General features: G+C 51.5%; 2 protein-coding genes across 2 annotated transcripts in view; both read left to right on the top strand.

Moving 5' to 3' along the window:
- MOB1A (MOB kinase activator 1A) overlaps positions 1 to 8,982 on the top strand; it is a 28,458-nt gene extending 19,476 nt beyond the window's left edge. The window contains exons 5-6 of the mRNA XM_002709733.5: positions 3,502 to 3,665; positions 5,434 to 8,982. Of these exons, the coding sequence (XP_002709779.1) occupies positions 3,502 to 3,665; positions 5,434 to 5,511 (242 nt within the window). The 3' untranslated portion in view covers positions 5,512 to 8,982. The remainder of the gene's footprint in view (positions 1 to 3,501; positions 3,666 to 5,433) is intronic.
- Positions 8,983 to 15,969: 6,987 nt separating this feature from the next.
- Positions 15,970 to 26,969, top strand: BOLA3 (bolA family member 3). Its single transcript, XM_070068905.1, has 4 exons — positions 15,970 to 16,124; positions 19,092 to 19,212; positions 21,668 to 21,756; positions 26,767 to 26,969. The coding sequence occupies exons 1-4, from the start codon at positions 16,071 to 16,073 to the stop codon at positions 26,830 to 26,832; spliced, it is 330 nt and encodes a 109-aa protein (XP_069925006.1). The 5' UTR covers positions 15,970 to 16,070; the 3' UTR covers positions 26,833 to 26,969.
- The last annotated feature ends 415 nt before the right edge of the window (positions 26,970 to 27,384 follow it).

The following is a 27,384-nucleotide window of genomic DNA, read 5'->3' on the forward strand; positions in this document are numbered from 1 at the left end:
ATCTGACTTGTGGTTAGAGGCTTATGGATTTTTAAAAAACCGTATTAATGAAATATCCATCCATTTCTATTAAGCAAAGTTTTTTAAACATCAGGAATGGTCGTAGAGTTTTATCAGATACTATTCCAATATCTGTTGTTGATGACCTCAAGATTTTCCTTTCCTTTTTTTAAAGATTTATTTATTTGAAAGTCAGAGTTTCACAGAGAGAGGAGAGGTAGAGAGAGAGAGAGAGAGAGAGAGAGAGAGAGAGAGAGAGAAAGGAAGGTCTTGCATCTGCTGGTTCACTTCCCAATTGGCCGCAACGGCCGGAGCTGTGCTGATCCGAAGCCAGGAGCTTCCTCTGGGTCTCCCACATTGGTGCAGGGGCCCAAAAAGTTGGGCCATCCTCTACTGCTTTCTCAGGCCACAGCAGAGATCCACAGAGGCCACAGCTGGATCGGAAGTGGAGCAGCTGGGACTAGAACCGGCACCCATATGGGATGCCGGTGCCCTAGGCCAAGGTGTTAATCCACTGTGCTACAGTGCCTGCCCTGATGACCTCAAGATTTTCTTCATTTAAAAGTGTTCTGCTCAAATAGTACTTTTTTTATTTGCTAATACTTTGATATTTTGGCATCAGTGTGTTATTGGATTCCTTTTTGAAAGAGCCTGATTAGAGGCTCTTTGGAAAGAAAAATTTATATCAGGGAATTATATTTGATCTGTTTGATGTTGGTCAGTTTTTTCATTGTTATTAAACTTTTTATTTCCTTTCTCAGATCCTTTATTATATATTGATTATGCTTAAATATATCTGATCAATTCAGCTTGGAAGATACATAGATTAAAACAAATTATTTCTTTACTCATTGAAGTCTCCCTCTTATGGAAGATAAAGAATTCTTTTGACTTTATCCTCTTTCTCAGCTTCCCATCCTTCAGAAACTTATTCTGATTTTCTGGAATCTTTGTCTCTCCCCTCACTAGGTGATTAGTGAAGTCTTTTACCAGTTACTTAATCTTATTAAGAACTGTTTTTTATTATTTTATTATTAGAACTGGTTTTTTTGTTTTTTTTTTTTTTGTTTGTTTGTTTGTTTGTTTTTGACAGGCAGAGTGGACAGAGAGAGAGAGAGAGACAGAGAGAAAGGTCTTCCTTTGCCGTTGGTTCACCCTCCAGTGGCCGCCGTGGCCGGCGCACCACGCTGATCCGATGGCAGGAGCCAGGTACTTATCCTGGTCTCCCATAGGGTGCAGGGCCCAAGGACTTGGGCCATCCTCCACTGCACTCCCGGGCCATAGCAGAGAGCTGGCCTGGAAGAGGGGCAACCGGGACAGAATCCGGCGCCCCGACCCGGACTAGAACCCGGTGTGCCGGCGCTGCTAGGTGGAGGATTAGCCTAGTGAGCCGCGGCGCCGGCCAGAACTGTTTTTGTTTTTGTTTTTTTTAACTAATGCAAATTATTGTTTCTTCTATTAACAAGGTGCCCATAATATGGTAATACCAGATTTTGCCCAGGAGAACATACCCATAAACTCTATATAATGTTTGAAAAGCCAAGTGAGCCAAGATTGGGGGACTTGAGAAATAACCTCTAAATAGCAAAATACACTGAATTTCAAGTTTCTAGGAAAGTGTATTTTAAGCCTTTGTTTTCTAAAAGATTGCAGAAAAGAAAGTATTTCAAGAGTGGTATTGTGGAACAGACTAAGGCCAGCCTATCTAGGTTATTTTCAAAACAGATACTCTTTATGTATTTGCCAGTTATATTGTCCTTTTCTGTCCTTGTTTTCTAAGAGACTGATATTGTCAACCACAATTCTCATCTCCACACCTTGAAGAGAGGTCATGAACCCTTCCTTCCACAGTTCTGTTCTTTTGTTTGTTTTTGGTTTGTAAGATTTACTTATGTATTTGAAAGGCAGAATTACAGAGAAGCAGAGGCAGAAAGAGAGATCTTCCATCCACTGGTTACTTCCCAGATGGTTGCAACAGCTAGAGCTGGGCTGATCCAAAGCCAGGAGCCAGGAGCTTCTTTCAGGTCTCCTGCGTGGGTACAGGGGCCCAAGGACTTGGACCATCTTCCACTGCTTTCCTAGGCATGTTAGCAGGGAGCTCTATGAGAAGTGGAACAGCCAGGACTTGAACTGGTGCCCATATGGGATGCTGGTACTGCAGATGGCGGTTTTACCCACTACGCCACAGCATCAGCCCCTCCACAGTTCTTTTCTAAACAGGTGTTTATTTTCTTTTAAAGATATAGACATTCACCCCCTTGCTTTTTCAAGAATCATATCCCTGCCGTTTTTTTTTTTTTTTTTTTTTTTTTTTTTGACAGGCAGAGTGGACAGTGTGAGAGAGAGACAGAGAGAAAGGTCTTCCTTTTTGCCATTGGTTCACCCTCCAATGGCCGCCGCTGCAGCCGGCGCACCGCGCTGATCCGATGGCAGGAGCCAGGATCCAGGTGCTTTTCCTGGTCTCCCATGGGGTGCAGGGCCCAAGCACCTGGGCCATCCTCCACTGCACTCCCTGGCCATAGCAGAGAGCTGGCCTGGAAGAGGGGCAACCGGGACAGAATCCGGCGCCCTGACCGGGACTAGAACCCGATGTGCCGGCGCCGCAAGGCGGAGGATTAGCCTATTGAGCCACGGCGCCGGCTCATCCCTGCCGTTTTAAAAATTTTTTTGAAGATTTATTTATTTATTTGAGAGGCAGAGTTATATAGGGAAAGAGAAGGAGAGACAGAGAGAGCTCTTCTATCTGCTCCCCACATGGACACAACGACCAGGGCTGGGCCAGGCCAAAGCCAGGAACCAGGAACTTCCTCTGGGAGGAAGAACCTGCTGCTTTCCCAGGCGCATTAGCAGTGAGCTGGATAAGACGTGGAGCAGCTGGGACTCGAACTGGTGCCCATATGGGATGCTGGTGCTATAGGCTGTGGCTTTAACCCCCTGAGCCACAGCGCCAGCCCCTTAATACTCCCTTTTTAGGCTGGAAGAATATGAAAATAGCTTTTTAAAAAAGTTAGGACTCCTACTTTCAGAAAGAAAATTGGCTTTCCAGGGTGATTTGGAGGATAAAATACTTTTTGTGTTGATAGATTATAATGCCTGAGTGTGCTGTGCTTGTCTTTTGTCTTTTCCTAAAATTAAGTGTGTGATTTCTTTTTAAGTTACAAATGACAAAAAAAATTTCTATTTATAATTAAAATACTCATTCTTATTGTATTTATTCTTAGGAATACACTGAAACAACTAAAAATGTGCTTATTTGAACTTTGACTTAGCAATGTCTTATGTAATTTAATGCCTATGCCTGTCTTAAGGCAATGAAAAAAGTATGTAAGAGTATAGTTCGGTTTGGATTTATTTTCCCTTGTCTTTTAAAAAACACAGAGGAATAGGCTTATGTATTTGTACATGTGTGCATTTATATGTTATAGTTGCCAATGGTAGTATCCAAGCATTCTTTTCAGTCAGAGAAAAGACTAAGTAATACATGTGAATATTTCATTACAGGTGTCCCGTTTCCCAAAAACTTCATGTCTGTGGCAAAGACCATTCTAAAGCGTCTGTTCAGGGTTTATGCCCATATTTATCACCAGCACTTTGATTCTGTAATGCAGCTGCAAGAGGAGGCCCACCTCAACACCTCCTTTAAGCACTTTATTTTCTTTGTTCAGGTGAGTTGAACCAGATTAATTTCTGTGTCTTCTGATTTGGACTTACTTGGATTGGAAACTCTTATTTATAGACCTGGAGCTAAGTTCAGGCAGGATTCTCTTCATCCACACTATTTCACTGATGCATTGAAATGTAAAAAGGCATCACTCTGGTTCAGATCCCTCTGCCTGTGGCTTCCGTGGGTCTCTGGTTAGGATGTATCATTTAGGGATATGGCCTGTTGCGTTATGCACCCTTAGTTAGACTTGGAACTTTTGAAAATATTCATATCATTTGAGAAGGATATCAGAGAATCAGGACTGCTAAAGACTGACTTTAGAGATACATAATTTTGTATGGAAAATATTAATATCTGTCTAGATATCATTTTATGGTAGAAGAATTTGGTAGCTATTGGTAGTAGATATTGTGTATTAAAGTTCTGTGTACCACACAAAGTAGAATGTGCTACACTCTTACTGGTCCTCCTTATGAGTTACTATGTGATGAGTACATGTGTGTATGAGTAAAATCTCCACTGCCCCAGAGATGGCCACAGTCGCAGGTGCAGTTTGTAGTTTGAGGTGATTTCCGTGTAAATCCAAACATGCATTCAATTATTTTTTAAAGATTTATTTATTATATTTGAAAGGCAGAGTTACAGAGAGGTAGAGGCAGAGAGAGAGAGAAAGGTCTTCTATCTGCTGGTTTACTCCCCAGATGGCTGCAACTGCCAGAGCCAGGCTGATCGGAAGCCAGGAGCTTCCTCTGGGTCTCCCGTGCATGTGCAGGGGCCCAAGGACCTGGCCATCTTCTAGTGCTTTCCCAGGCCATAGCAAGGAGCTGATCGAAAGTAGAGCAGCTAGGACTTGGAACTGGCCCTCATATGGTATGCTGGCACTGCAGGTGGCAGCTTTACCCACTATGCCACAGCACCGGCCCCAAACATGCATTCAATTTTGGTTTTAATGTTTGGAAACACAGGATCATATCTAAAACATACTGTTGCTGACTTAGTAAGTCCCCTGTTGTAAGGATATATAAGCAAAGTTCACGTTGCTTTGCTGCAGTCAGATGTGTGGGGTTTGCCCACATACCAAGTAAGCAGTCAGTTCTACAGTGGACGCCAACTGGCTGTCCTCTGTAAAGTTCCCATGACTCCTGCCTTTTATTTGATTAATTTGCTAGAGTGGCTCATGGAACCCAGAGAACACTGTTTACCAGTTTATTATAAAGGATATTGCAGAGGATACAGACAAACAGCCAGATGGAAGGGATGCTCAGGGCCGTGTGTGGGATAAAGGGTGAGGAGCGTCAGTGCCTTCACCAAATGCAACATTCTGCAAGAACCAGCACATGGTCAGATCTCCACACGCTCTCATGGGCTATGTCCTTTTGGGTTTTTGTTGGGGCTTCGTTACTTGTCTGTGATAGATTACGTCCTTGGCCATTGGAGCTCTGCTGCACGTTTCACCACACTCCTCTCCTCAGGGAGTGGGGGTGGGACTGAAAATTGCAGCCCTGTATTCATGAATGCCGTGGTCTCTTCACTGACCATCCCACATCCTGTGTTTCTACAGGGGTCCCCGGAAACAGAACTGAAGACCAAGTATATCTCACAGCATCATGCCTGTGTTTTCTAAAAGGAAGTAGAGGCAGTCCTATTTTAACATGTTTACAGAGATCATTTGATCCTTCCAGAAAACTACAGCTGGGAATACCTTCTCTAAAATACATTTGAAGAGTTTAATTGTAGACATATTTAAAATTTTTTTCTTCTCTTTTTAGGAGTTTAACCTGATTGATAGACGTGAGTTGGCACCTCTTCAGGAATTAATTGAGAAGCTTGGATCAAAAGACAGATAAATGGTTCTTTTAGACCACACTTACCTTCCTGCTTCCTCTACTGCTAGAGCTGTCTCAGTGCTATCTGTTATAGACTAGTGATACAAACTTTAAGAGAACAGGATAAAAAGACACCCACTGTCTGTGTGTCTACAGATAAAATTGTCCCAAAGGTAGGTTGGCCTGATAGCTTCAAAGTGATACCCACAGGACACAGCCAAACCTGAGTTACTGTGTGATGACCATTCCTGTTACTGTCAGAGTCATACTTGGTTGTAACATGTGACTAATCTGCAGCTCATTTAGTTTACTTATTATTTTATTCAGGAAAATGATTGAGTCTATTTCAGGTGGTAGCATAGTGGTATCCACCGTAATTTATTAGTAAGTTTCCAGAACAAATTTCCAAATAGCACAATCAGATTGATTTTATTCTGCTTTTAGTTTTTGAATAGAAAAGATATTTTTAAGTTTTTTAAGATATAGAACATTTGCATCACTTTCAATAATCCTTTAGTTTCAAGTCTGTATGCTAGTGTTTTTATAGATAAGAATATATGTATTTTTTCAAAATCTGTGATTGCAGTTTAAATCACATGGCAAATATGGAATGGGATTAACCAAAATTATTTTAAAGTGACTTTATTTTTTAATCTTTATTTGGAATTTTATTCATATCTATCTAAATTATTAGGAGTGTGTTTATTAAATAATTTTTTTACAGCTTCTAAGGGTAGTCTTGTAGGTTTTATTTTGAAACGCTTCACTAAAGTTAGTTTAATTAATATGTAGCTTTTGGCTGAGAAAAAGAGAACTTCCAAGAAATTATGACAGACTTAGGTCTTAAAGCCATTATTTTCATTCACATTATTTTTCAGAGGCCATGTAATTCTGGATAAGAGAGTGGAAGAAGTACTCAGTGCTTAATTATTTTTTTTTCTTTAATTCTATGATTTTATTGTGACTTGAGACTTAGTTTAGAATAGTACAGAAATACACAAAGTTTATCTTAATAAGGATAAGACTTGAGCAAAACCACAGTAAAAAACTTTGAAGGTGTACACAATTTTACAATAGCTAGTTTGGTGTACTACTTGTTTGTGTTCAAGGGTGTGTGTGTGTGTGTGTGTGTGTATCTATCTAAAGGAAGCAAAATGGGAGAAATAATTTTTAAAAAAAATTTACTCTGTCCTATTGTTATTCAAAGGTTGAATTGAGCCCACCACAGGGGTTTTATCTAGTTTGAATTGTGTTTATCTCAAAACTCGAAATTCTGTTTCTATTAGGATAAAAGAATCTTCCCCTTTAGTGAAGAAAACGTCTATTTTTCATTTGGTCCCTAGGATTTAGTCAACTCCAGCTGACTCTTTAAAATGTACTGAGGAGTAGCAGGAGTGCTGGAAGCTGCCAGACCAAGAGAGCTTTCAGTTGTCACGTGCTGTGTCTCAGAGCTGTAATTCTTACCAAAATAGCACCTCTCTTATGTGTTGATAAGGGGTAGGTTTGATTGCTTATTTTTACAGTCTCTCGAGAGTATAAAGAATTACTTAGAAACATCCTTTTAATAATTCAATTTCAATAAATTCTTAAATATATACAGAATTTTTCATTTCCTCTAATTATGCTGAAACCATACAATGTTTGAGGAACTAAAGAATGGGATGGTCACTTAGGATAAAAAGAGGAAACCCTGCCTGAGGCACTCAGGCTTGCTGGAAGGTACAGAGGTCAGCCAACTGCATGCTTCTGTGGGCCGCTGGCAGACGGAAGCAGGCGTCTGTGGATGCAACTGCCCTTGACTGTAAACCTGTGACTGTAGCTGTTTATATGTCGCAAGGACTGTGTTAAGCGGTGTCTCTCAACTAGAGTTGTGCTTTCATTTTCATGTCCTCAAACAAAAGCAGTCTCACTTTCCTCCGTTTGTCTCCAGTGATAGGTATCCTCCCTTTCTTCATGACTAAAGCCCCAAACAAACCAAAGTCAGTCAGGCATGTTCTAGGGCAGTAATAAAGGCAGCTTATTAATGAGACATAAATCAAAACTTTTTGGTAATTTGAGACTCAGAATGTCCTTTTTCCCTCTTAATAAAGACATCCTCAAGTTCCCAAGCCACTGGCGTAACCAGCAGGGCACCTGACTGTTGCTGTTTACGTTATTTGTTTACTTCGAAGGCCAGGGAGTCCAGGGCAAGAGGAGGACTGGAGGAAGGGAGGTGGGTGGGACCTTCCGGACCTGGCCACAGGGTCAAACTGTGATAGGAGTCTCAAGCAATCAGTCTGTCTTGGACTCCTCTCATTTGTGATGTTCATCCTCGTGCCCTCGGTCTGCCCGTGCCACACGCACTCCCCTTACCCCACTCCTGTCAGAAGTCAGCTGTTGGTATCTGATCTCTGCTTCTCAGACGTGATTACTACAATCTTGGGGTGGAGAGGACTGGCTGAATTATGTGGCTAATCCTCTGGTGCTGTAGTCTTTGGGCCTCTTAAAAAACTCGGGCAATAATTTTTGTTTATGCAAACTTTCTTGTACTCCAGTTTTCATAGTGATGGGCGTATGCATCCTCTCTTCAGATTGTGAATAAAGTGATTTATAGGGCTGCCAACTAACAAAAGTATTTTCTTTGTAGCTGCATACTTGAGATACAAATCGGTGTTCGCTATGACTTTGATAGCAAAGATAGTTCTTTGACTAGCGTGGAAGCCAGAGGAACAATCCTGGCGGTGAGAGTCACTTCTGCAAACATTGTTGAGGTTTCTGATTACGCTGTTGGCCTTCTCTCTGAGCAGTGAAGTTAGCCCAGAAGCGTCACCATCACCTCATAAACAAGCGAAGCGGGCCCAGAGCGTAAGTCCTGGAAATTTGCTTCTCGGCAGCCTCAGTCTCGGTGCCGGTGCTGCCGTGCTCGTTCCGGGGTGCTGCCACCTGTCCGGGGGGAGCCCTGGCCCGAGAAACGCTGGCCCAGACAGCAGACACAGCACCGTCAGCAGGCGTGGTACTTCTTCCTGATACCATGGCAGCAAGTGGGTTTGCTTCTATCATAGAATTCTGGCAAAACAGAAGAGTAATCCTCTCATCTTCATGTTTTTGCATTTGAGTTTGATATATTGCTGTAAAGGACTTTGGGGGGTGATATTGGATGTGGTAACTGTAATTTTATTGAAGCAACTGCATTGAAATTCACTTGGACATTCTCTCCATTATCAGATTCTATTCCCAACAAGTGTTCTGTAAATCCAAATGGATTACCAGTGTGCTATAGACTTATGGAACAGCATTCTGTATTTGGTGTGCATTGAAAATAGTTTGCATAAGTTAGTCTTGGTTACCATTTAAAATATTTTTAAATGTTCCTTACATAAAAATTTATGTTGTATTTTTAAACTTTTAGGGGGCTTTATCTATTTTTCTAAGTCAGTTAACTGTACTTTTTGAAAAAGTATTTTGTATCTACTTTTGTAACTTCATCAAAATAAAATATATTGAAGCAAAAAATATGTATGTGTCTCAACACCCTTGTTTTTTAAAGGTTTAGTTATTTAATTGAAAGTCAGACTTGACAGAATCTCCCATCCACTGGTTCACTCCCTAAATGTCTGCAACAGCTGGGGCTAGGCCAGACCAGAGTCAGGAGCCGGGGACGCCACCCTGGTCTCCTGTGTGGGCAGCAAGGACTCGAACACTTGGGCTGTCTTCTGCTTGCCCGGGCACATTACTAGCAGGGAGCTGGATCAGAAGTGGAGTAGCTGGAACTCAAACTTGTCCTGCTGTCCCAGGCATCCCAGGCAGCAGCTGAGCCTGCTCTACCACAGCAGCTGCCCCTCTACATTCAATCTTCTATTTAAATATGGAACTTGAGGTTTGGTAGGTTCTGTGGTTCTCGAGTCCATTTTAAATGTGGAAGATTATCTTTGTATATCATTTAGTAGCTAACAAAATTTTCTTAAAGAAAACCCTTGCAGAAAGGGAAGTTCCTTAATAAACTAAACAGAATACCAGGACCCCATTTCCCAAGGAACAGACTGTTACTCTGATCGTAGTGGTGGAAACCCATCGTGACAGAAATGCCGCTAACCAAGCTCTTGGCCTTTTGAACATTCCTGGTTGTAAAGGGAAGAATCACGTTTTTTTTTTACCTTGAAACTGATTACTCAAGCACATAACCTGAAAACAGCCCTCTCCTCAAATGACATTTTGTCATTACACTAGGAGAAACATTAAGTCTTTATAGAGATCCACATTACAGATGCATTTTAGGTCTATTTAAAATAATGCTAGAGGCCAGTGCCGTGGCTCACTAGGCTAATCTTCCGCCTTGCGGCACCGGCACACCGGGTTCTAGTCCCGGTCGGGGCGCCGGATTCTGTCCCGGTTGCCCCTCTTCCAGGCCAGCTCTCTGCTATGGCCAGGGAGTACAGTGGAGGATGGCCCAAGTGCTTGGGCCCTGCACCCCATGGGAGACCAGGATAAGCACCTGGCTCCTGCCATCGGATCAGCGCGGTGCACTGGCCGCAGCGTACCGGCCGCGGCGGCCATTGGAGGGTGAACCAACGGCAAAGGGAAACCTTTCTCTCTGTCTCTCTCTCTCTCTGTCCACTCTGTCAAAAATAAATAAAAATAAAATAATGCTAGAATTGTTTAGACAGTTGTTCAGAGTTAAAAAATGATGCATGTAGCTAAACAGTCCCGGATTGACACTCATTTTGTGTCAGCCATGGGTCAGCTGTCATTCAGCTTTTTTTTTTTTTTTTTTTGACAGGCAGAGTGGACAGTGAGAGAGAGAGACAGAGAGAAAGGTCTTCCTTTACCGTTGGTTCACCCTCCAATGGCCGCCGCGGCTGGCGCGCTGCGGCCGGCGCACCGCGCTGATCCGATGGCAGGAGCCAGGAGCCAGGTGCTTTTTTCCTGGTCTCCCATGGGGTGCAGGGCCCAAGCACCTGGGACATCCTCCACTGCACTCCCTGGCCACAGCAGAGGGCTGGCCTGGAAGAGGGGCAACCGGGACAGAATCCGGCGCCCCGACCGGGACTAGAACCCGGTGTGCCGGCGCCGCTAGGCGGAGAATTAGCCTATTGAGCCGCGGCGCCGGCCTCAGCTTTTTGTTTTGTTTGCAATTTCAGTAGGCTTTAAAAGAGATGGCAAAGTGGTAGGTTTCTAGAGGTATCTAACAGCTGTCTTTGACAGCTATTTTAAGTTAACTTTATTTATCTGAGACATCTTTCACCTGCTGATTTACTAAATGCTCACCAACAGTCAGGCTGGGCCAGGCTGAAACCAGAAGCCTAGAACTCCGATTGGGTCTCCCATGTGGGTGCCAGGGACCCAGGTTCAGGAGCCATCATCTGGCTCTGAGAGTACTAGCAGGAAGCTGGAAGTGCAAGCAGGCTCGACCAGAACCCAGGCCCTCCGATACCGAATGCAGGTGTACCTTGTAGCTGGCGGCTACATCACCAAGCATCTGCTCCTGAAAGCTATTTCTAACTTTTATAAAAACAGTAGTTTTTCACCCTTGCAGCAGCCTGGTAAAGTGGCCACACAGTTCACTGGGCATTTTTCAGTGTTTTTTAGACCATGTCACAGAAGCTCAGACAAGTTCAGACAGCTAACACATGGCACACTAATCAGTTGCATTTGCAAGAATTCTGCATGGTCGAGTGCTAGCAGGCTCTAAAATGAAAATGTGCAATTAAAAGTCATTCTAGTGTGGTGAAAAGAGAGATACATCCAGAGAGAGCCTGCCTTCAGAGTTTTCTGCAGCTGTGTCAGATGTGTTACACATATGAAAATGGAGTGATCCACAGGAGTGACAATAGGAGAATCTCAAGTTTGCAACAAATAATAAAATGCAGAAAGAATTGACCCATTTCTGAAGCTAAAGACATTTCACCTTTAATCATAAAGCAAAACTTGCCTTTTGTTTGCTTCTGTCGTAAAAAATATTACACCTCAGCTATTATGTGGAATTAATCTGGAAGCCAAAGACTGGTGAGAATATCTTGCAAATCTTTTTCTAAAAAGGTTCAAATTTAGACTTGTAAAACTGATGTTGCTAAACCTCTGTCATGTTATGCTCAGTAATTTCAGTGCATGCACTTTTTTTTTAAGTTATATGCATGTCTTAAGATTTTATTTGTTTGATAGAGTTACAGAGAGAGGGAGAGAGATATCTTCCATTTGCTGGTTCACTCCCCAAACAAGCGCACAGGCCAGAGCTGAGCCGATCCGAAGCCAGGAGCCAGGAGCTTCCTCTGGGTCTCCCACGTGGGTGCAGGGGCCCCAGCACTTGGGCCATCTCCTGCCGCTTTCCCAGGCCACAGCAACGAGCTGGATCAGAGGAGGAGCAGCCGGGACACTAATCGGCATCCATATGCCGGCGCCGCAGGTGGAGACTTAACCTACCACGCCAGCCCCCACTTGACATATATACATACATATTTGTCTTATAAATTAAAGCAAGGACTGGAGTTAGCCAGGACCTTGAGGGAACAATGTTCTGCAATGGCAGGACAGCTGCTGTCCCAGGACACTGAGCAGGCAAGGCATGGGAGCACTTTCCACCAGGCAACGGCGTGGGCAGGAAGGGGCCTGGCGTGCTGGGCACCCGGGCCTCAGAGGCTGCAGGGCACTGGAGCAGTCCTGGGCCCGGAGTGAGCGAGCGAAGGGCAAGCATAAGCCGGGACAGAGGCGGAACCCCTGATGGAAAGAACAGACCGACTGCGAGAGCCTGTGCCCCTCGTGCGGAACGGGACTGTGCCGCGGGGCCATGGGAGCTGGATTCACACGCAGACACCTTCCAGTCCCTTAGGGAGCGCTGTGCCCCCACAAAGCGCAGCGCAGAGGGTGCGTGAGTGCATGCACTTTTTAAAAAAAAGATTCATTTAAAAGAGAGGGAGAGACAGAGAAAGAAAAAGATCTTCCATCTGTCATTTACTCACCAAATGGCCACAACAGCCAGGGCTGGGTCAGGCCAAAACCAGGAGCCTGGAGCTCCATCCAGGTCTCCTACATGGATGGCAGGGACTCAGGCGCTTGGGCCACGTTGCGCTGCTTTCCCAGGTGCATTAGCAGGGAGCTGGATCAGAAGCGAACTGGCACTCTGACATGGGATGCTGGCGTTGCAGGTGGTGGCTTCACCCACTGCACCACAGAGGCCCATAAGTGCAGTGAAAGTTAAGCACAAGTTTGGGGCCATAAGCTTGCTGTGGGGTGGTCAGAGGTAGCTCCCTGGAGAAGACACGGCTTGAACTGGCTTAAAAAATAGGTAACTGAGGTGTGCATTTAAATTAGTGATGAAGATGCTGGTTGGGATGCCCACATCCCATAACAGAGTCCCTGAGTTCCTGACTCTGGTTCTTAGTTCCAGCTTCCTGCAAATGGAATGACCCAAGTGTTTGGGTTCCTGCCACCCACATGAGAGACCTGGATTGCCTTCCAGGTTCCCTGCTTCTACCCCACTGCAGTATTTGGGGAGTGAACCAGCAGATGGGAGCTGTTGCTATCTCACTCTGCCTCTCAAATAAATATACTTTTTTTTCTATAGATGTGTGATTGTGCAACTTCGGAGCTTGTGCAGGGAAGTTGGTAGGTCAGTGTTATTGATGGGTGGCTTTCGGTTGGAGAGGTAGGTAGGGGTTAATTCATGTCAGAGGACTTGGGGTTCTGCCTGTAGGTGAGGGGGGTCTGGAGGACTTGAGGTGGTACGTGCTTGCATTGCAGATGGCTCTGAGAGCTGAGTGGGAGCAGAAGGCAACGCGAGGACTGTGGGGCCGAGCGACTGCGCCTCGCAGCAGCAGGGCATGTGGGCAGTTGTTAGAGTACAGGAGGAAGCTTGGGAGAAGCAAAAGTGCTGGTGTTGGCAAAACACATACAAACCTGGGAGTGTAACGCAGGCCGCTCAGTTTACAAACCAGGAACCCAATGAAACCGGCATTAGCATTCGTTTCCAGCACCTGCCAGTTTCCGGTTGTACGAGAGAAGTCAAGCATTTCTCTCCTCTCAGCTTGCCTTTCTTCGGCGTCCGCTTCATTAACAGAGCAACTCTGGCCACGTGTGGCAAAGCTGGTCTGCAGTGGTTCCGGGACCAGCCGCACCAATATTGTCAGCTCAGCGACCCAACTGACAAAGATCACTTTTCTTTAGTTCCAGAGAAGACCCTGGGTCAACTTATTGGTTAGGCTGAGATCACGTGACCAATCCTAAACCAACGCCTGATTGGTCAGACCTGGGTCATGTGTCCACTCCCACAGCCAGGGGCATGGGTCTGCTTCATGGGACCCAAGTGGTTTGAACAGCAGAGAAGTGGCTCACCACTACATCCCTAGAAAAAATATTTGGGGCAATTTTAATTCTGTAGTTGACATCAGAGAAGACAATGTAAAAGTTAACAAATCACTCCGAATCACACTGGCCACTATTTTTTTTTTTAAGATTTATTTGAAAGTCGGATTTACACAGAGAGAGAAGGAGAGGCAGAGAGAGAGAGAGGTCTTCCATCCACTGGTTCACTCCCCAATTGGCCACAACAGCTGGAGTAGCACCGATCTGAAGCCAGGAGCTTCTTTCAGGTCTCCCACGTGGGTGCAGGGGCCCAAGGACTTGGGCCATCATCTACTGCTTTCCCAGGCCATAGCAGAGGGCTGGATCAGAAGTGGAGCAGCCAGGTCTCGAACTGGCACCCATATAGGATGCTGGCACTGCAGGCAGCGGCTTTCCCTGCTATGCCACAGCGCCAGCCCCACTGACCACTACTTTTAAGGAATCTATCAGAAAACACAAGAGAGGCTATGAACAGTAACCCAAGGAGAAATCAGAATGCCAGAACAGGCCCTCGCCTGAAGCTCTGGCATCCCATATGGGTGCTGGTTCAAGACCTGGCTGCTCCACCTCCGATCCAGGTCACTGCTGTGGCCTGGGAAAGCAGTGGAAGATGACCCAAGTCCTTGGGCCCCTGCACCCATTTGGGAGACCTGAAGAAGCACCTGGCTTCAGATCAGCACAGCTCCAGCCATTGTAGCCATTTGGGGAGTGAACCAGAGGATGGAAGACCTTTCTCTAACTCTCAACCTTTGCATCTCTGTAACTCTGCCTTTCAAAATAAATAGATAAATATTTTTATTTATTTTTTTTATTTTTATTTTTTATTTTTGACAGGCAGAGTGGACAGTGAGAGAGAGAGACAGAGAGAGAAAGGTCTTCCTTTGCCGTTGGTTCACCCTCCAATGGCCGCCGCTGCAGCCGGCGCACCGCGCTGATCCGATGGCAGGAGCCAGGATCCAGGTGCTTTTCCTGGTCTCCCATGGGGTGCAGGGCCCAAGCACCTGGGCCATCCTCCACTGCACTCCCTGGCCATAGCAGAGAGCTGGCCTGGAAGAGGGGCAACTGGGACAGAATCCGGTGCCCCGACCGGGACTAGAACCCGGTGTGCCGGCGCCGCAAGGTGGAGGATTAGCCTATTGAGCCACGGCGCCGGCTAATAGATAAATATTTTTAAAAAGAAAGAGAAAGAAAGCCAGAACAAAGGTGTCATTCAAGTCATACTGGAGGGAATGAGCATATTTTTAGTCACTCTATTTTTTTTTTTGAAAGATTTTTTTGAAAAGCAGAGTTACAGAGAGAGGAAGAGGGAGGGAGGCAGAGATAGTGAGAGGTCTTCTATCTGCTGGTTCACTCCTCAGATGGCCACAATGACCAGGGCTGGGCCAGGCTGAAGCCAGGAGTTTCTTCTAGGTCTCCCACATTGGGGAAAGGGTCAAAGCACTTAGGCCATCCTCTGCTGCTTTCGCAGGCACATTAGCAGAGAGCTGGATCAGAAGTGGAGCAGCTGGGACACAAACTGGTGCCTATACAGCTTAATTCACTGCGTCACAGCACCAGCCCCCAAAATCTTAATCTACATGAAGACCATACTGAATCTTGACAAGTCACTTCAGGAGCCAGGAGCTTCATCCCGGTCTCCCACGTGGGTGGCAGGGGCCCATCCTCCAACCTAGGCCTCTGAGGCGCATCCTGTAGCACTTTAAAGTCACCCCCTGCCTAGCCCTCCTCTGTCCGTTTCATTGTCGAAGTCAAAACTGCAAGAGTTGACCTCATGCCTTCCCCACCATCGTTCCCCGGATCCAGTCACTCCATGCTACTACCTCCCAAGTGTCCCAACCCACTCCTCCATTCGGGCTTCTCCGTTCTCACCCGGACCATGCCAGCCGCCTCTGACCTTCTCTTCTTGTCTCCGCTGTCAGACCCTGCACTCTCTCCTCGCAGGACCAGGCGGAGCCTTCTGATTCGCAAGCCGGAAAGTGCCTCCCCTCCGTAACCCGCTCCCAAGAACGCCCTCCCCAAGCCCCTCTGGTGGGAAGCCGGGCTGCCGGGGCAAGGGCGTGGGAATGAGGGTCTCCCGGGGAGGGCAGGGTGCGGAGGCTGCAGGTGCACAGCCTCCGGGGTGCGGATATCCACGGTCCTGGACCAGCGGGCCCGCGGCCTCCGGGCAGCAGGGGGCGACCTCGCTCGTGGCCGCCGCTCTCGGTCCCCGGCTCTGCGCCTGCCGGGCGACCTCGGCGACCTCGGGCCGCGGGCGGCGTCGGCCGGGCATGGCGGCGTGGGGCCCGGCCGCAGCAACGGGTCTGCTCCGCGGGATCCGCGGGGTGAGCGCAGGCGGGACGGGGCGGCTCCTCCCGGGCGGGAGCTGCGGAGGGGCCGCGGGGCCGGCCGCTGTCGGGATTCAGGAGCCGGCTTCCGAGCGCACGCCGCCGGGCCGGAGTTCCCCGCTTGCTGTCTCTCATTCACTCACTCATTCGTTCATTCATTCGTTCACTCTTGGTTACGGGCGTTCGGACAGCCGGGGCGATCGGGGCGGGGGGCGCTCCGGGGCTGGGCGGAGATCGGGGGCAGGGGCACAGACGCGACACAAGTCAAATACGGTGGGCACAGGGGCGCCCGAGGACCTAGGAGTCGGGGTTCCGAGTCGAGGCGTGGGTGCCGGGGCTGCGCAGGGGTCCGGTCCTTGGGAACGCCGGCGGGCTCTGACCTTGACCGCTCAGCAGAGGGCACACGCCGCGCGCTCCCCGAACCCCCTGAGCCCTTGCCGCAATCCTTTTCCTTCGCTGGTCTGGAGCCTGCGTCCCCCGCGGGGTAGGGGCGCTCTGCCGTGCTGGCGACTTTGGTCACCTGCGGCTTTTGTCAGGCGGTTCTTGGGTTAGGGGGCAATGCCGTAGATGCGAGAGGAAGGAGTCTGCCCTAGAAGGTGTCAGTTCTGCCTGCCATCTGGCTACCTTCTACCTTTTTTAAAGTTTTTTTTTTTTTAATGTATGTAAGAGAGCGAGCTCCCATCTGCTGATTCACCCTTGCTCCAGCCAGAATGCCAGTAATGGCCTTTCTGGGCCAGGTCAGGACTCAGAGAGCTGGGAACTCAGCCCAGGCCTGCCACGTGGGTGGCAGGAACCTATTACTTGAGCGGTCATGACTGCCACCTCCCAGGGTCTGCCTTAGCAGGAAGCTGGAGTCAGAAGCCAGGGCCAAGAATCAACCCCAGGACACGGGCATCTTAACTGCTGGGCCAAACATCTGCTCTGGTTCCTGCCTTCCTTTGCCCTGTGTTCCCAGCGCAGCCCTACCCCTGCCCCCCACCTCCACTTCACCCCAGCAGTCCCCCTGAGCTCACAATGGCGAGTTTCTGTCCCTGTTTGTAGCTTGCAGAAAATCTGACTCTGGCCTTTCTCCTGGCCTGCCGTCGGCTGCCTGCCACGCTTCCCCCGTGTGCTCTGTTCGTCTGCTGTCACCAAGTGCTGGGAGCTGCTGGAAGAGTTAGCCTGGCTTCCCCTTTCAGCCTGGGTGGGGAGAAGACCAGCGTACGGCTGGTTTTAAAGAAGGCGCTCTGAGATGCTGTCACATGGCAGTGCAAGGGTGGGCGGCACTGGGGTCAGCGGCCGACCACGTGTGGTCAGGGGTCGGCGCCCCGCACCGCTTCCCTTGTGATGCCTCTTCCTTGGGTGTCTGTCCCGTCTGGCTTCCCAAGGCACTGTGTTCCTTTTTTTTTTTTCCCTGAAAGTCAGAGTTTCACAGAAAGAAGGAGAGGCAGAGAGAGAGAGGTCTTCCATCCACTGGTTCACTCCCCAATTGGCCGCAATAGCTGGGCTGGGCCAATCCGAAGCCAGGAGCCTCCTCCAGGTCTCCCACGTGGGCTCAGGGGCCCAAGAACTTGGGCCATATTCTGCTGCTTTCCCAGGCCATAGCAGAGAGCTGGATCAGAAGTGGAGCAGCTGGGACTAGAACCAGCGCCCATATGGGATGCTGACACTGCAGGTGGCAGCTTTACCTGCTACACCACAGCCCTGTCCCCAGCACTGTGTTCTGTCACTTCATTTGCTACCAAGAGCCTGGGCCACATCACCTGAGATCACCTCACATGTACTTTTTTGTTCTTTTTTAAAGATTTATGTTATTGCCGGCGCCGCGGCTCACTAGGCTAATCCTCAGCCTTGCGGCGCCGGCACACCGGGTTCTAGACCCGGTCGGGGCGCCGGATTCTGTCCCGGTTGCCCCTCTTCCAGGCCAGCTCTCTGCTGTGGCCTGGGAGTGCAGTGGAGGATGGCCCAAGTGCTTGGGCCCTTCACCCCATGGGAGACCAGGAGAAGCACCTGGCTCCTGCCTTCGGATCAGCGCGGTGCGCCGGCCGCAACAGGCTGGCCGCGGCGGCCATTGGAGGCTGAACCAATGGCAAAGGAAGACCTTTCTCTCTGTCTCTCTCTCTCTCACTGTCCACTCTGCTGTCAAAAAAATAAAAAAAAAAGAAAAAATTAAAAAAAAAAGATTTATGTTATTATTCACTTGAAAAGTAGAGTGACAGGGAGAGACAGAGAGAGAGAACGAGATCTGCCATCTGCTGGTTCACTCCCTAAATGGCCGGGGCTGGGCCAGGCTGAAGCCAGGAGCCGCGAGCTCCATCTGGGTCCCCTGTGACCTCACCTGTCACGGCCCCTGCTGGTCTCCCTTTTTAGTATGTGTTCAACCCAGCCGTGCGGCTGCCGGCCCAGCTTCCTGCGCCTTGACTCCCGAGGGTTGGCACCTGTTCCGTCAGCAGTACTGATGCCCCGTGATAGGCGGGGGCGGGAGAGAGGTGGGCTTGCCAGTGGTGAAGGGGCTGGAGGTGTTCCCTGTTCAGGTGGCTTAGTAGAACTCCGCGTCTCCCGGCTGGGGAGGACCAGTGCACGGGGCAGGGGCACAGCTGGGCTGTGTGCAGCCTGTTCCTTAAGGCTGGGTGGGATTTGGCCACCGTGGAGCACCTGGCGGGACAGACTGAGGACAGGCTGCCCGGCCGCCGTCCTGGCTCTGCAGCCTCCCGGTGGGTCCAGCTCTGGGCCACTCGGTTTCCTCCCCCGGATCACAGGGCCTCACACAGCCTCATTGTGCAGAGTCGAGTATCCATTGCATGTGTCAGGGCCTCGTTGCTTCCAGACTCGAGGGGAGTTGCTTCCCGGGAGCTGCCCTCCCTCCTCCACCCCACGATCCATTCTGCGTCCCTGCTCGCCTGGCACCACCCAGCGCCATGGCTGTGGCCGTGGCCCGTGGCCCGGCCTCGCTGAGCCGTGACCCTCCCCTCTGTTCTCTGGCAGCTTCCTCTTCACTGTGCCCGTCGCACATTTGCTTCACAGACTGAGGGGGAGCTCAGGGTGACCCAGATTCTCAGAGAGAAGTTTCCTCGAGCCACAGCTATCAAAGTCACCGACATCTCCGGTAAGGCTCCTCTCCTCCCGCCGGGGTCCTGCCCTGGCTTGTGGCAGAGGGCGGGGCGTGGGGGAGGGAGGAGCTGGCTGCCCGTGCCTCCCACGGCGGGCTTCTCTCGGGCACAGGGCACCCAGCCCTCCCTCTGATGGAAACAAGGTTTCAATGGGTCAGCGGGGAAGGCTCCCGCCCAGCTCAGTCACGCCAGGGTTCAGGTGCACGGTCACTCACTTGACTGGCAGGTGGGCCCTCCCCCGGCTCCCCCACACCCTCCTGAGGGCCTGGGATGTCAGCGTTACACTGTCGCTGTCCCCTCGAGGAGCCAGACCCAGAGAGGCCAGCAGAGCTGCCCGTCCCATCCCGGGAGGAAGCGATAGACCGTGAGCCGGGACTTGGGACAGGCTCTGTGCTGGGCCCTGCCTGTCTCACGTGGTGCTGACAGCTCAAGCTGGCTATGTGTCCAGGGGCTGCACCCACAGGCCGGGGGAGATAGGCCCTTTATCCAGACGCTCACACGTGGCCCAGCCCAGCCACAGGCAGCTGATGGGCGTGGGCCTGAACCACTCCCAGCTCCCCAGCAGACGCCCGTCGGCCACTCGGCATTGCCATGAGCACCCAGCGACTCTGCTGAGAGCATAACGTTGACGAAGATGCGGGAGAACACGGAGGAAGTAGACTTTATCCTGGACACAGATCCACCCTCAGGAGAGGGCTCTGCAGGGGCCCCTGGGCAGGGCTGAACTTGGACCCTCAGTCTGGCTCTGCCTGGCCCTGATGGGGTGCAGAAGGGAAGCTGGAGCCCTTTGAGCAACCCAAAGCACAATTCCTGCCCGTGTGGGTTCAGGCTGAAGCAGCATGTTTAGCCACAGGCGTCATTGCCAGCACCCACCACTGGGAGGCAGCGTGTGGGGTTCCCCAGGACCTCTGCCTTGAGGGCTTCGCTCTAAAGCTCCGGCCTGGCGAGGTGAAATGCTGGATGCTGCACCGTGGACAGGGGGCGGCAGAGATCACCGAGCCCGGCCTCTGCCTCCCTGGGTCCCAGGCTTCCTTGTTCCTTGCTTTTCTTCCCTGTGGCTGTGCTTACCCCCAGACTGTAGAGCGGTTTTGCCTGTTGACGAGCGCAGGGCTGGGCCTCGGGAAGCTGGAACGCCGGAGCTCGGTGCCCTCCCTCTTCCTAGGGAAGGGCACACGCTCAGCCGTCCTTATCCAGGGCCCCACGTCTGTGGATTCAACCAAGCCCAGGCCCCAAAACAAACCTGTAAAATCCATGTCTGTGCTGCACGTGTGCAGACTTTGTTGTCTTGTCATTATTCCTAAATAAGACTCCTCTTTATGTAGCACTTACAGAGTACCAGGCGTTATAAGTAAGCTAGAGGCGGGCCGGCGCCGCGGCTCACTAGGCTAATCCTCCACCTAGCAGCGCTAGCACACTGGGTTCTAGTCCCGGTGGGGGCGCCGGATTCTGTCCCGGTTGCCCCTCTTCCAGGCCAGCTCTCTGCTGTGGCCAGGGAGTGCAGTGGAGGATGGCCCAAGTGCTTGGGCTCTTCACCCATATGGGAGACCAGGAAAAGCACTTGGCTCCCGGCTTCGGATCAGCACAGTGTGCCGGCCGCAGCGGCCATTGGAGGGTGAACCAACGGTAAAGGAAGACCTTTCTCTCTCTCTCTCTCTCTCTCTCTCTCTCTCTCTCACTGTCCACTCTGCCTGTCAAAAAAAATAAATAAGTAAGCTAGAGACGAGTCTTTAAAGTATCTTTATCATCCATTTGAGGAGCAAAGAGAGAGAGAGAGAGAAAGGGAGCTCCTGTCCCCTGATTCACTTCCTCAGATGCCTGCAGTGGGTAGGGCTGGGCTGGGCTGAAGCCAGGAGCCAGGCATTCCGTCTAGGTCTCCCATGTGGGTGGGCGGCAGGGACCCGATTACTGAAGCCATCCCGCTGCCTTCTGAGCCCTGGTGGAAAGCTGGAGTCGGGAGGTGGAGCCAGGAATTGAACCCAGGGTCTCTGATACAGGATGCCAACGTCTTAACTGCTACCTGCTCCTGCTCCGAAAGTTGACGGCAGGTGTGCAGGAGGCTGTGTGTGGGTTATTTGCAAATGTTAGGCGGATTATCCAAGGGGTTTAACATCCTTGGACTGTGGTATCCTTGGCGGTGGGGGGGCGGCGGGTGGTCCTGGAACCAGTCTCCCATGGACACCAAGCACTGAGTGAACTGTGCGTCCCCCAGGTTTCCCTTGCTTTGTGAGGCATCTTTCCCGCCCGCAGGCAATAGCCCTGGCCAGCGCCGCGGCCCGGAGAGGGCCGGGCACGTTCTGGCCCGCGGCGGCCTCCTGGGAGGAACCCGGGGTCCTGCTGGAAGCTGTGCTCCTCTCCTAACCGTCTCAGCAGCTTGCCTTTCCAAGGTCAGCCCCCTTGGAGGGCGGCGGCTGGAACGAGAATGGCTATGCTTGTGACGTGTGTTTGTTTTAGGGGGCTGTGGGGCCATGTACGAGATCAAAATCGAGTCGGAAGACTTCAAGGAGAAGAGAACTGTCCAGCAGCACCAGATGGTTAATCAGGTCAGTGGGGGTCACCATGCCCCTGGGCCCGGGGCCCGCTGAGCGGGGACAGCAATGCGACATCACGCTCATGCCACCCGCACCCGAGACCTGAGCCACATACAGCCCTGCCTGCCTGGGATCGGACTGGACAAACAGGAGTTGTGTTCCAAATCGAAAACAAGCCCCGCAGGGGGTGTCTCGCATTTCCTGTGTGTGCCATCACTGTCACACGTGGAACAGTATTGGTAAACATAGGCAGTGCCAAAAGATGCCCTTGCGTAGACTGGAGGAGATGCTTGACCGATGGGTAGATGATCCATGCAGTGACTGAGCGTGGTGCCAGCTGCCCCAACCCAGGACGGAACACCTGCGGCCTGCGACATCCCCTTTAACCGGAACGGGGCCCAGTTTATACTGTCTCCTTATTTCAGTTTATACTGTTTCCTTGCTTATTTCAGTTAGAACCCGTACAGCTTTGACTCCTGGGCCTGTGTCTAGCCAGGGCCCCGCTACACGCCCCTGCACGTTGTGAACTGGCGTGGTCTCTGCAAAGCTCTGCTCTGGCTGTCAGGGTCTCTCCCGTGGCCACGGCACTTGGAGTTTGGGTGTCCCCAGCTGCTGTTCAGGACCCCCCCCTTCTCTGCGTGCCTTGCGCCTGGCTGCTGCCCGATGGCCTCTCTGCACCCGCACCTTTGCCCAGCTCCAGACTCCTATACCAGCCCAGATGCTGCCTCCCCTTTCCCCCTGCCCCCTGTAGGGCACCCTCCACTCTCTGACTCCCTCTTTTGGCTGCTGGTGTCCCGGACATTTCAGCCCCTACCCCATGTCCCTTGTGACCTGTTAGCCCTTTGTGGACTGGATTTCTTGGATGTGGCACCCACAGTTGGTGGTTTGAAGGGTGGGCTGGGCTGGGACAGCAGCCCCACAGGATCTCAGACCTGGCCCAGACTGTCCCTAGCCTATGGGACTTTGGGTTTGTTCTCAAAGTGACATGGGCCACCTGGTGCAGCTCAGCTCCCGAGGTGCGGCCCTTGGCCTGAAGCCACAGCTCCAGGAGGTTAAGGGTACAGGTTCTGGAGCCCGGCTGCCCGTGTTCCCATTCCGGCCTCTGCTGCTTTCTGGCTGCGTGACCTTGACCTGTGCCCATTTTCCTAATTTGCAACCCACTTGCCCCAAAGGGTTCGAGAATTAGTGATAAAGAGCAGGGGGCCCCCAAGAACAGCGTCGGACGCGCAGTTAACCCCACTCAATGTGGGAAGCCATTGCCAGCCTCATGCTGCAGTCCCATGGGATGGGGGTGGGCTGGGGACTGTCACCTGCACTGTCCTGGGAGTGGGTGAGAGTAGGAACAGGTGCCCTGGCAGGTGCATGGACACCCAGGGGCCTGAGCCAGGGTGACACTTCCCTCCTTGATCTTGCCTGGTCCCCCTTGTGCTGTAGAATCAGGCCCTGAAAACCCCTCAGGCTGGAGTCCCCTCTTGATTCCCTAGGGAGGGACACTTCCTGCTGGCTGGAGGAGAGGGTGCCTGGGCCCTGGGACCTGCCAGCCTGTGACCCGGGGCTCAGCCTCTGCCTCGCTTCACGGTTCACCGGCCTTGTCCTCGGCAGTACTCACTGAAGAGCTACTTAGGGTCCAGCCCCCGGGGAGGCACCAGCGCGTGTAGACGAGGGGGTAGCGTGAGGTGACCAAGTTCCCCTGGTGGGATCTGAGCCTCGCTTTCCTCCCTGGCAGAGATGCCTCGCCCAGCTCCTGGCCCCTTCCCATCTGCTGCCTGATCACCCTCCCCTACAGACGCCTCTGCCCTGCCTTTCCTCTGCTCAGAGCCCGTCAGTAGGGCCCCTGGTTGCCGCCGAGTCCGGCCCACCCTTCCTGGCCTGGTACTTACCATCCCCTGTGTGCGCCTGACTCAAGGCCAGCCCTTCCGCACCTTGCTCACCCGGGCTGGGTGCATAGCTCCCCGCTGGCCGGCTCCAGGGTGCAAGGACCAGGCTGGCTGGCAGCGTGCCAGCACCCATCACTGCAGGCCTCTGTGCCCCGGACATTACTGTGAGCACAGCCACGCTCTGAAATAAGTTTATCCAAGCTCCATCTTTTTTTTTTTTTTTTTTTAGTGAATCATTGTTTTGTTTTTTAAAGATTGATTTATTTATTCGAAAGGCAGAGTTACAGAGAGGCAGAGAGAGAGTGAGAGAGGTCTTCCATCTGCTGGTTCACTCCCCAAATGTTGGCAATGGCCGGAGCTAGGCCAATCTGAGCCTGGAGCTTCTTCCCAAGTGGGTGCAGGAGCCCAAGCACTTGGTCCATCTTCCACCGTTACATTAGAAGGGAGCTGGATCGGAAGTGGAGCAGTTGGGTCTCAAACTGGTGCCCACATGGGATGCTGGCACTATAGGCAGTAGCTTTACCCGCTACGCCACAGCACTGGCCCCACCAAGCCACATCTTCTCACCCATGGGGCTTTGGCCAATTCCCTTCCCCCGGCAAGGCCTCAGTTTCCTTAGCTGCGAAGCAACCTGGGTGATGTCTCAGGTCCTGTGTAGTTAGGAGATGCTGTGACGTGTGCATGGTGAGCCGGGAGAACGCATTGGGAAGGGGACGAGGCATCGAAGGGCCCCCCGTCCACGGCCTACACCTGAGGGTGTGACCAGGCCCTCACCCAGCAGGGAGGCTGGCCATGGCCCAGGCACAGAGGCGGGGGCAGCCTCTGGGGAGCACTGTGCCCCCGCAGGAGGCAGAGAGCAGGTGACCCCGGGCTACGTGCTCCTCCGGTGGTGATGACACGCTGACACCTCGCTCATGAGGGTGGAGTTGGGGGTGCCATGCAGGCCAGGTGGGGCAGCCCCTGGCACTAGGACCAGGCAGGAGCTCAGTGGAAGCCGGTGTGGCCGACCTCGGCGTACCTGTGTCCAGGTCTCAGTTCTGTTACTTGCGTGCTGACTTTGGACAAGGGATAGACTCTATTTTATAAAATAAGAAGAATAGGCGTGGACTGTCTCTAAGGATCCTTCCTTCTGCCTCTGTACACCTGACCGCATGATTTGGCTTCTGGTTGTGACAGAGTTCAAGGCACAGCTGCACGAGCACACAGGGAGTGAATGGGCCATGAGTGCGGTCATCCGGTTTCCGGCATAACTAGATTCAAGGTCTTCAACAAGTTCATTGGCTTGCACTCATTCTCTGTGTCTCTGTCTCTGTCTCTCTGCCTTCAGCTCCTGTGTGTTGGCTTCATTTTCCTCCTACCAGAGGTAGACAGGCTTTCTCTCCTTGGGGGCACATGGTCCCAGCCACCTCCAGCTGACGATTCCAGCATGGCGACCTGAGAGACAGGGGCGGCTCCACGCTGAGAACCCCTAGGGGTGGTTCTGATTGGCCCGTCTGCGGTCACGTGCCGCCCCGGGTCAGCCATGAGCTCGGCGTCACTCCCTCAGCGTCAGGCCTGTCTGTTGTGGCAGCCAGTCCCCACTGTTGGGGTTAGCCTGGAAGGACTCTGCCTCCTCCTCTGCACTGATTATGCGCCTGCTGTCTGCACCCTCTCTGTGTGGTGCTGCAGGAGCTAAGCGTCCCTTTGACTGTGGTGGCTCTTTCCCCTTGGGCCTGGCTGGCACTGTCGGCAGTCTCGGGTCTCACAAATACTTTGTGATTGTATTTCCTGCTCACAACTAAAATGTGGGAAATCCGTGCTCGTTGGTGTGGTTGAAACAGGGACAGGTTGGAAAGTTTTAATAATATAACGGGGGTGGGGGGCGGTGCCATGGCGCACTAGGTTAATCCTCTGCCTGCGGCACCGACATCCCTTATGGGCGCCAGTTCTAGTCCTGGTTGCTCCATTTCTAGTCCAGCTCTCTGCTGTGGCCTGGGAAAGCAGTGGAGGATGGCCCAGGTTCTTGTGCCCCTGCACCCGCATGGGAGACCAGGAGGAAGCACCTGGCTCCTGGCTTCGGATCTGCGCAGCTCCAGCCTTTGTAGCCATCTGGGGAGTGAACTAACGGATGGAAGACGTTTCTCTCTGTCTCTCCCTCTCACTGCCTGTAACTCTACCTCTCAAATGAATAAATAAAATCTTTAAAAAAAATAATATAATGGAATACAGTGCCAGAAAGTAGTGAGGCCACCCTGTGAGCCCTCGTGGGAAGATCTCCGAGGTCGATGGTCGGAGGGTGGCTGTGTATGCATACTAGCTTGGATATGTGTTTTTATATTGCTGCAGAGATAAACAGGAAACTCACAATGGTTGTCTATTTGGGGATCAGCATGGAAACAGGGGACACGGAGGAGAGGTGTGGAGAGACCTCCCTGTATGCCTTTTTATACCTTTTCAGTTTTTTTTTTTTTTTTGAGATTTATTTATTTATTTGAAAGAATTACATAGAGAAGGAGAGGCAGAGAGAAAGGTCTTCTATCTGCTGGTTCACTCCCCAGTTGATCACACTGATCTGAAGCCAGGAGCTTCCTCCCGGTCTCCCATGTGGGTTCAGGGGCCCAAGCACTTGGGCCATCTTCCGCTGCTTTCCCAGGCCATAGCAGAGAGCTGGATCAGAAGTGGAGCAGCCGGGACTTGAACCGGCGCCCATATGGGATTCTGGCACTGCAGGCGGTGGCTTTACCCACTATGCCACAGTGCTGGCCCCACCTTTTCAGTTTGGAAAAATAGATTTATTTATTTATTTGAAAGGCAGAGTTACAGAGAGAAAGGAAGAGACAGAGACAAATCTTCCATCCATTAGTTCACTCCCCAAATGGCCATAACAGCGAGGGCTGAGCCAGACTGAAGCCAGGAGCTTCTTCCGGTCTCCCATGTGGGTGCAGGGGCCCAGGTACTCAGGTCCTCTTCCACTGCTTTCCCAGGCACATCAACAGGGAAGCTGGATCAGAAGTGGAGCTGCCAGGACTCGAACTGGCGCCCATATGGGATGCCTGCATCAGCAATGAAAGGGGAAGATGGCTTCCACACAGCGAGTGTGGGCTCCTGTAAAGCGATGTGAGAGTACGCAGACAGTGACGGTCCTGACACCCTCTTGTCTCCGCAGGCGCTCAAAGAAGAAATCAAGGAGATGCACGGCTTGCGGATATTCACCTCGGTCCCCAGACACTGACCCCGCCGGCCGCCGCCGTGTCCCAGGCGTCTGCCTAAACAAGGAGTTGATCTGTTTTGCTCAAAGACTTTCCGTACGCTCGTTATAGGGGATACGCTCCCTATGTAGATGTCAATTAAAGGCCACAGACGTCGGAAGCTCCCGAGGGGTCCTCAGCGACGCGCCAGGCGCTCCGATGGAGGGGCTGCCTCCTTCTGCCCAGGCGGTCTCGTGCTTCCCAGTTGTGTGCCGTTGCTGCGGGGACAGGAGGGAGAGCCCGCCTCCTGTCCCATTTCTCCCTCTCTGGGAAACCGCTCGCCCCCCTCCCCCAAGAAAGGGAAGGTCCCCTTTGCTCTTGCTGTCACTGTCGTCGCTCGCTCCTGTCCCGCACAGACTTCCCGGACCCTCGGTTTCTGACTCTGCATAGGCCGAGGACTTGGGGCTGCCTGGCTCCCCCACCCTCTGTCCTGCTGGGAGGCAGCGCCCACTTCCCACGACGGGAGCTGCAGAGGCTTTCCCAGCCTTGTCGCGGCCGACGAGACCTCTCTGCCCTGGACTTGGAGAGGAGGGGTG

The sequence above is a fragment of the Oryctolagus cuniculus genome, chromosome 2 (assembly GCF_964237555.1).
Source record: "Oryctolagus cuniculus chromosome 2, mOryCun1.1, whole genome shotgun sequence".
Lineage (NCBI taxonomy): Eukaryota > Metazoa > Chordata > Mammalia > Lagomorpha > Leporidae > Oryctolagus > Oryctolagus cuniculus.